Source organism: Capricornis sumatraensis, chromosome 1 (assembly GCF_032405125.1).
Source record: "Capricornis sumatraensis isolate serow.1 chromosome 1, serow.2, whole genome shotgun sequence".
NCBI lineage: Eukaryota > Metazoa > Chordata > Mammalia > Artiodactyla > Bovidae > Capricornis > Capricornis sumatraensis.
Genome location: NC_091069.1, coordinates 149,186,237 through 149,199,087, shown reverse-complemented (window position 1 = coordinate 149,199,087; position 12,851 = coordinate 149,186,237). Strand labels below are relative to the sequence as shown.

General features: G+C 36.1%; 1 protein-coding gene and 1 pseudogene across 1 annotated transcript; both read right to left on the bottom strand.

Moving 5' to 3' along the window:
* Nucleotides 1-3,764: 3,764 nt before the first annotated feature.
* On the bottom strand, nt 3,765-4,748 carry LOC138076050 (olfactory receptor 5H8-like; annotated as a pseudogene).
* Nucleotides 4,749-8,014: 3,266 nt separating this feature from the next.
* Nucleotides 8,015-8,950, bottom strand: LOC138081221 (olfactory receptor 5H8-like). Its single transcript, XM_068974345.1, has one exon. The coding sequence runs from the start codon at nt 8,927-8,929 to the stop codon at nt 8,015-8,017; it is 915 nt and encodes a 304-aa protein (XP_068830446.1). The 5' UTR covers nt 8,930-8,950.
* Nucleotides 8,951-12,851: the final 3,901 nt, after the last annotated feature.

Below are 12,851 nucleotides of genomic sequence, written 5' to 3'. Positions count from 1 at the left end.
CAGTCCTCATCCCAATTCCCAAGAAGGGCAGTACTAAAGAATGTTCAGACTATTGGACTATTATACTCATCTCCCACACTAGTAAGGTTATGCTCAAAATCCTTCAAGCTAGGCTTCAGCATTTCATTAACTGAGAACTTCCACATGTCCAAGGTGGGTTTAGAAAAGGCCCAGGAACCAGAGATCAAATTGCCAACATGCACTGGATCATAGAAAAGGAAGGGAATTTCAGAAAAACACACATGTAGGATCTTCCCAGACCAGAAATTGAACCGGTATCCCCTGCATTGCAAGGTGGAGTCTTAACCACTGGACAGCCTGGGAAGCCCTATTTGAACACTGTGTAGGATAATATTCTGAAACTTCCCAACAGCATAAGATATTGTAAAATGATGAGAAAAAAATGTTTATAAATGTACATAAAGAGAGAGGAACTGTGGAGTCTTTTAAATCTCTAGGTTAAGAAAATCAATACAGCTTCATAATAAAGAGTATTTATGTTATATTATTAGCATCTCCAATGTGTAGTTTAATCCAATATAAGTAGTGTTCCAGACAACTGGATGAACTTAGCATTGTCATAAGCAATGTGATAGTTCATTGCATCTAAATACCATTAAGTAATATATATGTAATTTAGTTTCACAGTTTCTTGAGCTTTACTCAAGTTCATACTTGACATCTTTTCCAACATGATACTGAAATGACATACATGATATACAAAAATGAAAAAAATCTTTAATAGAAGTGAGAATGGGAAAACATCAGTGAGGAGATTTGGTGAATTTCTGGAGAGCATAAAATAGTTAAGATCTCTTTTGAAAGACACATCAGAGCAGTAGGATCTCTAGATTAGACATGTTCAGCAGAAGACTACATAGGAAGCCTGAGTTTCTGAGAGACCCCTAGTGCCTTCTTCATACCCACCTAACCTAAAGAAGGACTTGACAGGTAAACCATGCTCACATACTCATAGCTTGGTGTCAACCTTTTCATTCAAACAAAAGGCCAATTAGGGAAACAAACCTTTATGATTATAAAACACATATATCATTTGCTTATATTAGCAGTGTAGTCTTTGGGTCATAACTATATGTGTATGAAAAAGCAAAACTTTAAATTACAGGAAAAAAAATCAGAACAATGGGAATATTATATAGCAATGAAAATGACTGCATTATAGATATATGGAAATACATAAATTCCCTAGTGAAAAATAATGAAAGCATCATGACTGTTATCCTTTCATTTGCTTTCTGGGGTTTGGTGATGTCCCTCAAGAAGCAAAAGGAAAGCAGATCACCTGTTCTAATCTTGTGGTCTGCACCTCCAAAAATATGTAATAATGTTATTTGTTATAAATATTTATATGATTTGTATCTTTAACCCAAATATCTAACTAAAGAGCTTCACCATGATATTTTTTCATACTCGATCACTGGGGCTGATCCTCTTTCTAAGAACAAGATTAATTCACTTTAGGTATGTGATGCTTGTAATCATCCTGAAAGAAACACATGAAGGTGCATTGACACAGAGTAGCCATCCCAGGCCTAGTAATCTCTGTGGGCTCATTGCAAGACTGAAAAGTAAGTGATGCATTCATGCTTCATTTGAAATATTTGTGCTGTCAGAATCATTTCAAGTTTATATATATTGCATATTTATTTAGGACCTCATGTGTGTAAGCAACTGTGCTAAGCACCACATAGGAATAAATGAGATAATAGTGAGATTTCTAAACTGTAACCTAAAAATGGCTTATAGGCCCAAAATAAGAATTACAGTGTTATACATGGCCTAAGAGTATAAATAAACTATTCAATGTTTCAAAATGAGAGAGCATTCTTTTTCTCTTTGAGGTGTTCTGGAAATGTGTTGTGGAAGATATAACATTTAAGATAGACCTTGAAGGAAGGACTGTTATAATTTCAAATGAAGATAGACATACTTGGGGAGAATGTTCCAGTGGAGAGACCTGTATGGAAAAAAAAAAATGTACCTGAGAGGAAGATTTGTCTGGAAGAGTTTCAGTGATTCATTTTTGTTATAGCATTGGGTCCATTAGGAGAATAGTGGAAGAAGATAATTTGGAGTTAAATCAAGATTTTTTGGGGGAAAGACCCCAAATAATGCCAACATGAACAAATGCAGGGTAAGGTCTAGTTAAGGATAGATATGTTTATAAATCATCCAATATGTTGATACACATAAACAAATAAACATATATATATGCATATAGAGGTTTATAGATAGGTATACAATATATATACATAATCTGGTAGCAATACAATTCATTAAAAACTATTGAAGAGAAATATTAATCAGAGTTCTTTTCATAACAAATAATCTGACAACAATGTTTGGAACATAACCAAGTAGTAAAAGTATCAAGAATGTTGAAAATGACAGATGTGAGTAGTTTTAGAGTGAGGGCATCAATGGTGTTAGTAGGAATGTGTATGGGATCAGTAGTGAGACTGGAAGGTCAGGGATATTCCTGAAGACGAATCGCTTATTATTCTTAAAGTATGGATTGTGACAAAAGCTAACATTTAAGGATCGTGGGGGCACAAATCATGCAAACTTTGGCTCATTTTCATGTCTTTCCCAGCTACTCATTGAACTCTGATAGATCATTTTAATGTTATTTGTACTTTGGTAATATGCACTTGGGGCTTCTTGTTAACAACACATTCTAATAATCTATACATATTACTTCTTTTTTCTGATTAGTTTCATATATCTTAGAATTGTATGAAAGTTGAGACCATTTCCTTCATATTCTGCCACTTCTTTTTTTCCTTTCTATGCCCATGCCAATTAAATCTTCAGTCTCATTGTTTAGCTTTCTCAATCAGTAAAGCTTTTCAGATTACTTTACAACATACCCCCAAACTGGACAGAACCATTCAAGAGGAAAGATAGTGAGAGACACCCTCCCTCTTCTTGTTAGACATAGACACACGTTGAGTTAAGAGCATCCTCTTGCAATTTGACCTGATTTTCCCTGCTGTAACTCCTTTCTCATTTTTCATTTTTATTGACTACTCATTTCTGTTGCCTTTTTTGTGTGATTAGAGAGTTGCATGGCTTCCCAGGTGGCTCCGTGGTAAAGAACCTGCCTGCCAATGCAGAAGATGCAGGCTCTATCCTTGGGTTGAAAGATCTCGTGCAAGAGGAAATGGCAACCTACTCAGTATTCTTGCCTGGGAAATCCCATGGACAGAGGAGCCTGGTAGGCTACAATCCACAGGGTTGCAAAGAGTGAGACACAATTGAACAACTGGGCAAAATTGAAGCACAGAGAGTTGAAACTCTACAAAAAAGTGAAATTTACTATGTATGTCCCACATAGAGTGAAATGGAAGACTAGCAGAATTCCTGAAATTTGCCCTCTGTTTATTCAAACACAGGTCTATCACCACTGGGGAGTTTAAACATGATATGATTCAGGCTGTGAAGGTTTCTTAATATCAAAGATACCATATTTCAATCCTTTTCAGAGTGAATATACTATCATAGCACTTAATGCATTTATGAAGACATATTGAGAAGATATGTGCAGAAGATTTTAATTTGTTTTCATCTTTAATTTTTTTGGTATAACATGAACACTTGATTAGAATTTTATCTACTTTGTTGTGTAACATGTATGCAGAATTTCAGATGCTTATTAGTACTCTCAGCTTAATTCTTTAAAACACTAGGGTAATAATGATAACTGCAAAAAAAATTTGAACCCTGGTCAATAGTAGCAACATCTAATCTGCACAATTTATGACTATTTCAGTAAAAAGTGAAGTGATATGAGCATTCTTCTTCAACACTTTTGCCAGTGAATCTATGACTTTATTTCTCAAGCTATATATAATTGGATTTAAGAACGGAATTATGATCATGTAAAATAGAGAGTACATCATATTTTGATCATCTGCTTGTGCAGACCTAGGATGTATATACATGACAAGAAGAGGCCCATAGTATAAATAAACAGATAGGAGTTGGGCCCCACAGGTGGAGAAGGCCTTATTTATGCCTTGTACCAACTTCTTTTTTAAGACTGTAAAAAGAATAAATGTATAAGAGATGAGAACAGTAAGAATGCTGAACATCTGTATTAACCAAGAGAAAATAAATAACATCAGAAAATTAGTGGAAGGGTCAGTACAGGAAATCTTAAAGAGTGGTACAAATTCACAGTAACAGTGATGTATTATATTAGAATTACAGAAGGTCAATCTTAATAAAAGTTATATTATGAAGTATGGCATGGAAAAGGCCACCTAAAAATGATGAAACTAATAGCTGAATGCAGAGTTTATTGGTCATAATAACTGGATAAAGTAATGGTTTGCAAATGGCCACATAGCAATCATATGCCATTGTTGCCAGCAAACAGCATTCGGTGGTTATGCTGGTTCCAAAGGGGAAAAAAAATGTATCTTACATTCAGTGAGAGACATCATTTTGTCCTTTGCAAAGAAACTGATCAGCAGCTGGGGTGTCACTGTGGATGATATCCAGGCATCCACCAAGGCCAAATTCTCAAGAAATAAGTACATGGGGATGTGAAGGTGAGGATCATTGCAGATGAGAGCAATGAGGCCAAGGTTTCCCATAATGGTGAGGAGATATATCACCAAGAACAGAAAGAACAGGGGAATTCGCCCTTCTGGCTGATATGTGAGTCCTGTGAGAATGAATTCTGTCAGCAACGTTGCATTTTCCTTTTCCATGTCCTCACTGGGTATTACCTGAAATGAAATGGAGTAAACCAGAAATAAAGACACAAAGAATTTTCAACATGAATAAATGGGAATGAGAGTTGAAATAAACCATGCATATCAGAATGCCCTCTTAATTTTATTTTCTATAATAGATGAGATCTATTTGGATGAAATATGCCTGCACGTGTGCTAAGTCACTTCAGTTGTGTCTGACTCTTTGTGACCCTATGGACTGTAGCCCACCAGGCTCCTCTGTCCATGGGACTCTCCAGGCAAGAATACCGGAGTGGCTTGCCATCTCCTCCTCCAGGGGATTTTCCCGAACTGGGAATTGAACCTGCTCTTATGTCTCCTGCATTGGCAAGCAGGTTCTTTACCACTAGCCACCTAGCCCTGGGTAAAATGACTTTGAGAGGAGAGTGAAGAGAATGCAAAAGAATTCACAATGTAGAATCACCACTTTGGTGACATATTTGATGTGAAGGGAGTGGTCAGTGAAGAACAGAGGAGTCATTTAGTTGACTGGATAGATTTTCATTAAAAATTGATTGATAACTCATCAATCATATAACTCATATGCAGTCTGTTCCATTGTTCTATATGTCTGTTTTTGTGCCCCAACATTCTGTTTTGCTTACTGTAGCTTTGTCATATAGTCTGAAGTATAGAAGCTTTGCTGTTATTTTTCCCCAAGACAAATTTGGCAATCTGGGGTCTCTGTTCCATATAAATTTCAAGTTATTTGTTCTATCTGTGAAAAGTATCCTGGATATTTTGATAGGGATTGCATTAAATGCACTGATTGCTTTGTGTACTATGGCCACTTTAGCATAATTAATTCTTCCAATCCAAGAGCATGAGATATCTTTCCAATTCTTTAAGTCATTTTTGGTTTTATTTATCAGTGTTTTAAAGTTTTGTATATAGATCTTTCACTTGCTTGGTTAAGTTTATTCCTAGTTATTTTTTGATGCAGTTTTAAATGGAGTTGTTTTATATTTTCTTTTTATGATATTTCATTGTTAGTGTAAAGAAATGCAACCAATTTCTGTATATTAATCTTGTATCCTGATACCTTGCTGAGTTAATTTACTAGTTCTAATAGGTTTTGTGTGGAGTCTTGGAACTTCTCTATATAGAGTGTTATCTCATCTGCAAATAGTGACAGTTTCACATTTCCCTTTCCTTGTGAGTACCTTTCATTTCTTTTTCTTGTCTGGTTTCTGTGACTAAGACTTCCAATATGATATTGAATAGAAATGGTGAGAGTGAGCATCTTTGTTTCTTTCCTAAATTTCAGCTCTTCATTATAATACTCCATTGAGTATTATATTGGCTGTGGGTTTGTTGTAAATGGATTTTTGTATATTGAGATATGTTCCCTCTATATCTACTTTGGTGATAGTTTATTCCTGAATGGATGTTGAATTTTATCAAATTTTTTTTCTAAATCTACTGAGATGATCATGTGTTTTTTTTCTTTCCTTTTGTTGATATGGTATTTATTGATTTGCATATGTTGAATCATCCTTGACCCTGGAATGAATCCAGCTTCATTATGGTGTATGATACTTTTGGGTAGTGTTGAATTTGATTTGCATCTACATCCTTCAAAGTTATTGCACTGTAATATTATTTTTTAATAATGTCTTTGGTTTTGGTACAAGGTAATGGTGGTAAACATTAACAGAGTAAATTTGGGAATGTTTTCTCACTTTCTGTCTCTTGAAATAAGTTCTTTGTATGTTTGGTAAAACTTTCTAGTGAAGCTGTTCAATCCTGGATTTTGTTTGCAGGAAGTATTTGACTATTTTTCTCCTGTTCTGCCATTTCTCTTATTCTCTATGTCTATCCAATTTAAGTTATCAGCCTAATCTGTTAGCTTTCTGAATTAGTGAAGTTTCTCAGGTTGATCTATAACATACAGACACACCTAGAAAGGACAGATAGAAGAATCATCTACAGTTAAGAGGCAACTCACCTCTTTCCCTTTCTCTAAGAAACATATTAAGGTAAGAGGATCTCTTAACAGTGTAGCTCTGTCTTCATTGTCTTGACTCCCATACCATTTTTTCCTCATTGCTTTCTCATTTCTCTTTATTTCTCTGTGTGGTATGGAGTTTATCCCCACAAAAAGTGAAATTTAACATACCTCAGATAATGTGGAATAATAGGACTTTTGATTGCTAGCAAAATTCCTGGGAATTACTTCTGTTCACTCCAAACACAAACCCGCCTCCATACGGAGTTAAATTTGATATGAGTTTGCAGGCTACATGGCTATAGAAATAGCAAAGATATTATCATCAAGTCCTGTTCACAGGGCCTGCACTATTTTACAACTGAATGTATTTATAGAGCCACATTGAACAACATATAGGCCTGTAAAAATTTTTCATTCTTGTTTTCTGCTCTAATTTTTTAGGTATGACATAAATAATTAAAATATGAAGTTGTTTAAAGACACTTATTAGATACTAACATCTTGTATGCTTAGTCAATGCTATGGTTTTTCCAGTGGTCACGTATGGATGTGAGAGTTGGACTACAAAGAAAGCTGAGTGCAGAAGAATTGATGCTTTTGAAATGTGGTGTTGGAGATGACTCTTGAGAGTCCGTTGGAGTGCAAGGAGATCCAACCAGTCCATCCTAAAGCAGATCAGTCCTGGGTGTTCATTGGAAGGACTGATATTGAAGATGAAACTCCAATACTTTGGCCACCTGATGCAAAGAGCTGACTCATTGGAAAAGACCCTGATGCTGGGAAAGATTGAGGGCAGGAAAAGAAGGGGATGACAAAGGATGAGATGGTTGGATGGCATCACCGACTCAATGGACATGGGTTTGGGTGAACTCCGGGAGTTGGTGATGGACAGGGAGGCTTGGCGTGTTGCGGTTGATGGGGTCGCAAAGAGTCTGACACGACTGAGCGACTGAACTGAACTGAACTGAACTGATGCTTAGTTGCTCAGTCGTGTTTGAATTCTTGCGACTGCGTGGACTGTAGCCCACCAGGCTCCTCTGTCCATGGGATATTCCAGTCAAGAATACTGGAGTGGGTTGCTATTTACTCCTGCAGGGGATCTTCCTGACCCAGTGATCGAACCCACATCTCCTGTCTCTCCTGTATTGGCAGGCAGATTTTTTACCACTGAGCCACCTGGGAATAAGTCAATAAAAGAATAGTACAACTGGAAATGCAAAAACTTTTAAATAATAATCAACACATAGACACATCTAATTGTATAGTTTTATAGTATTTTAATGAAAAGAGAATGCCTAATCTAAACATTTCTCTTTAACATTTTTGTCAGTGAGTCTATGACTTTCTTATTTCTCAGGCTGTAAATTATTGGACTTAAGAAAGGAATTATGACAGTGTAAAACAGAGAGTCCATCATATTCTGATCATTTTCTTGTGCAGATCCAGGGAGCACATACATGAAGAGAAGAGGCCCATAGTATAAAGAGACAGACAGGAGGTGGGCTCCACAAGTGGAGAAGGCCTTCCTTATTCCTTGTAGAGACTTCTTTTTTAAGATTGTAAAGAGAACAAGTGTATAAGAGACAAGAACAATGGAAATGGTGAATGTCTGTATTGATCCAGCAAAAATGAACACCATAAGAAAATTAATTGTAGGGTCAGTACAGGAAATCTTAAACAATGGTATAATGTCACAATAAAAGTGATGTACTATGATGGAATTGCAGAAGGTTAATCTGAGTAAAAATGCATTATGAATTATGGCATGGAAGAGGCCACCTAAAAATGACAAAACTAATAGCCAGATACATAGTCTATTGGTCATGATCACTGGATAAAGTAATGGTTTGCATATGGCCACATAGCGATCAAATGCCATTGTTGCCAGCAGAAAACATTCTGTGGTTACGCAAATTGCAAAGGAAAAAAATTGTATCTTACATTCTTTGCTCATGGCAAAGAAGTTGAGCAGCATTTTGGGGGTCACTGTGGAGGATAACCAAGTATCCACAAAGGCCAGATTCCCAAGGAATAAGTACATGGGGATGTGAAGGTGAGGGTCATTGCAGATGAGCGCGATTAGACCAAAGTTTCCCACAATGGTGATGAGGTATATCATCCAGAACAGAAGGAACAGGGGGACCTGCCACTCTGGTTGATGTGTAAGTCCTGTGAGAATGAACTCTGTCAGCCCTGTTATGTTTTTTGTTTCCATATCCTTGATAGATGATCTCTGAAATACAATGCAATAAATGGAAAAAGAACATTTCACAAGAATTCTTAAAAGAAAATTCATTGAGAGTAACAGAACCATGCACTATGATGAATGCCCTTCATTTACTCTTACTAAAAACATAAAAAGTATTTGTAGCAGTTGTTATTTTGGCAAAAAGTTGTTATTTGGCAATCATTTTATTTTAAAATATAAACAGTCATGAATAGATGTAGAAAAGAAAGACATTCTGAACATGAGCAAATTTATGGGAAAACTATCCCGTGTTTTCAAGGTGAATATAGTGTCAAAAGTAAGTTGTCAGAAGGGCCTGGATTATAAAAGTAATCAATGCTATGTGAAAGATCTTGAACTTTATTCTTTAAGGATAAGCATTCATTGAAAACTTTGAAACAGGGATTGGCATCATCAGTTATTTTTGAAATTAAATATTTGGTTGTAGAAAATAGACTGCAGGGTGAACGACCAGTTGTGAGAAATGCTAATCAGGAATCTATGACTCTTGTCTATGATTCCCAAACCAGATTACACATCAGAATTTTCTGGGGGAGTTTTGGTACAAAAATAAATTCTGAGGTATTATCATAGAAACTGATTCAGCAGGTCATGAATAAAGGTAATATGAATTTTATAAATGTCCTTCAGTGATTAAAATGCATTTGAAATTCTTAAGTCATTGTGTGCTTCTGAGGAAGACAAAGAGATCAAAATTAATTAGATTTAAGTCAATAGGACTTGATAGCATAATAGATATGAAGGACAGTTAGTAAAAGAGATTGTCACTTGGTAGCTGGGAAGAGTAATCCAAAATTGAGATTGAGAACTCAGATGCAGTGGCCCATTTTTGCAAGGAGCAATCTCTGAACATCCAGATCACATAAACTTAGTATCATTCAATAAGGACTTAATAGGAATAATGACTTTGAAGTCATTGAAGTTACTGAACTACAGCATATATGACTAACCCAGTGGATAGTGTTCATAATGTTAAAACAAGAAAGCATGAAAATAAAGGTGAGGAAGTTATATTAAAGAGATTGAAATGTATATACATCATTTACTAGATCTGATTGACTTTTCTATTACAAATGTCTTGGTGGCAGACAAAAGTTGTTTACTTTAGAAGCCAAAAGTTCTAGAAACTGACTTTTCCTGAAGAGAGGGAAGTAGATCTATTGTTAACCACTAAAACACTAGATTTGAAATATGTAGAGGGGGGAGAGATGTCAAATGTGAACGGAAGAGATTTGTGGTTTAAAGTCAACCAAGGGAGCTATAACAGGACCCCAGAAAATGCATCCTGCACCCACAACAGTGGCATTTTCATTGTGGGTTGTAGCACTCATGTTCAGCAGCAATGACAGCCCTTATTGAGCTAGCACTGAGACATAATTTCAGCTGTTGACTGCTTAACTTCTTACTTTACGTCCCTGCCTATTTCTCCAGTGGATTTCTCCAACTTCCCTAGCATTATTTGTTAGAGCGAGTTTCCTTTCAGTTTAGTCATTTTGTCTTGAAACCAGGAGCTGTGGCTCACACAAAAGGAAAAAAAGGAAAGAGCCACAAATGGCTACTGAGCAGAGTGATCAGAGAAACAGGAGGGAACTGGAAAACTGAGACTGAAAAGTTAAAGAGAGGAAAATATGCAAGAAAAAAGGAAAGTACGGTGCCTAAAGCAAAATGGATGTTCTAGTAGGATAAGAGTGAACAGAGATTACTGAGTGTGAGAATGAAACTTATGTTACCATGTGTAAAATAGATAGCCAATGAGAATTTGCTGTATGACTCAGGGAGCTCAAACTGGGGCTCTGTGACAATCTAGAGGAGTGTGATGGGGAGGGAGGTGGGATGGAGGTTCAAGAGGGAGGGGACATATGTATACCTATGGCTGATTCATGTTGATGTTTGGCAGAAACCAACACAATTCTGTAAAGCAATTAACCTTCAACTGAAAAAATAAATTGAAAAAAAAAGAGAGACTTCTAGTGGCTTTAGTGAGAGAAGTTTCCATTTTGTGATAGAGTGGGGATCGTAGGATAATGAGAATTGAATGAAAGCAAGTGACACAGCATTGAGGAAGATGAAATAAAAAGGAAGAACAGATGTGGAGAACAGATGTGGATTTTCTTTCTTGTGGAACAATGTCATGAAAGTTGTCAAAAGAAAGAGGTGGGAATTGAGAGGAAAGAGGATAGAGAAGTAGAAAGGCAAATTTGGGTGAAAAGGAAACAAGAAGCAGGAAGGACTGCCCTGGTGTTCCAGTGGTTAAAATCCACCTGCCAAAGCAGGGGACACGGTTTCAAGCCCATGCTCTGCAACAAGAGAGGCCACTGCCATGACAAGCCCATGCACCGCAAATAGAGAGTAGCCCCTGCTCTCCACAACTAAAGAAAGCCTGTGCATAATGGTGAAGATTGAGTGTAGCCAAAAATAAGTGAATAAATAAAATTAAAACAAAAAATAAGAAGCCAGAAAAGAGGACAGGACATAGATGGATAAATAAATAAATGTATACATAACACATATTTCTTACACTAAAAACATTATGACCTAAATCCCTAAATACACTTTTAATTCGATTAATGTTTTAGTTCACCATAACATATCGTATGGAGTCATTATAGTCAATCTAATCAAACATATCATTAAAGAGTATAAAATAGTCTTAGAGCTATTTTGCACATCCAGATTTTACTTTTAACAATAAAACAGATTATTTACTTCTTCTTATTGTTTTCCATTTTCAAATGCCTGTTTTGACATTTTGTAAACCAAATCAAAATTATTATGTTTAACAGTATTTTAATTTTCCTTGAAAAATAATGAATATTATAGAAATCATTCTCTTACCAGTATCTGTTAAGAAATCATCAAGATCCTCTCAGCATTTGGTTTTCTGAGGTCGAAATAATACAGGAGAACTGGAATCACAATAACACAAAGAGCAATATTTTATACACTGATTCATTTTGGAGACTTCATTATCCAGGCTTAGGAAAATGTTGTTTATTAAAATTTTTTTAACACAAGAATTAACCATTTGTAGGACTGCCAGCGAGGAAGGAGTGGAGAACTAATATTCTCCTGATAGTGTCCATGGAATTCCATTAGGACAAAGCTAAGTTGTTCTTCTGGGCATTGAAGACTTGGGCATATATGAGAAATTCATGTTGTTCCACAGGGCATTACAGACTCTGAAATTATAAGCAGTAGTCATTGTAGACAGCTCCAGTTCTAACTATTAAAATTGTACTTTATGCCATACTTTCAAACACATATTTGGCATGTTTGTGCAAACTCCACCATATCTCTAAATTTTGGTGCTCTGAGAACTTTGCTCAGTATGAACTTGTCTGAGCCAATCACATATGATTTGAATGAGGTCAATGTTTTAGATTCCCTCCAAACTCCAATTGCAAGAAAGTTGACCTTTCTGTGTAGCTGAAACTTTCATTCTCTATATGATCAGAGAGCCTGGATCATTGGAAAAACACAAAATAGTAAATATGGCTTCCAAAGAGAGAGGCAGCAGGAGCGAGATGGGGACAGGGAAGTGAGCATATGTGGATAGCACAGAGTCTGGAGGCCAGATTATGGAGTTTGTTCTTTACCACATCTTAGAGGAACACTATTGAGGGATTTTGAACATGGTGATAACAAATTCAGATTTGTGCCGTAACAGAGACAGTTGTTCATGAATGTTCATTCAGAAAAATAAAGCTTACTTTACTTGTTTGTGACATTTTGATGTGATATCTGAAAAGAAAAAAGTGCTTAACTTCCACTTTGGACTTCCTGGTTAGACAGGAGGAGAGAAAAAAAGCTTCATTTTGATAGACTGATTAATCACTTAACCTGCTTCCTTACATTTTTGCTGTTGAAAGCCAAAATAGAGGAGATAATA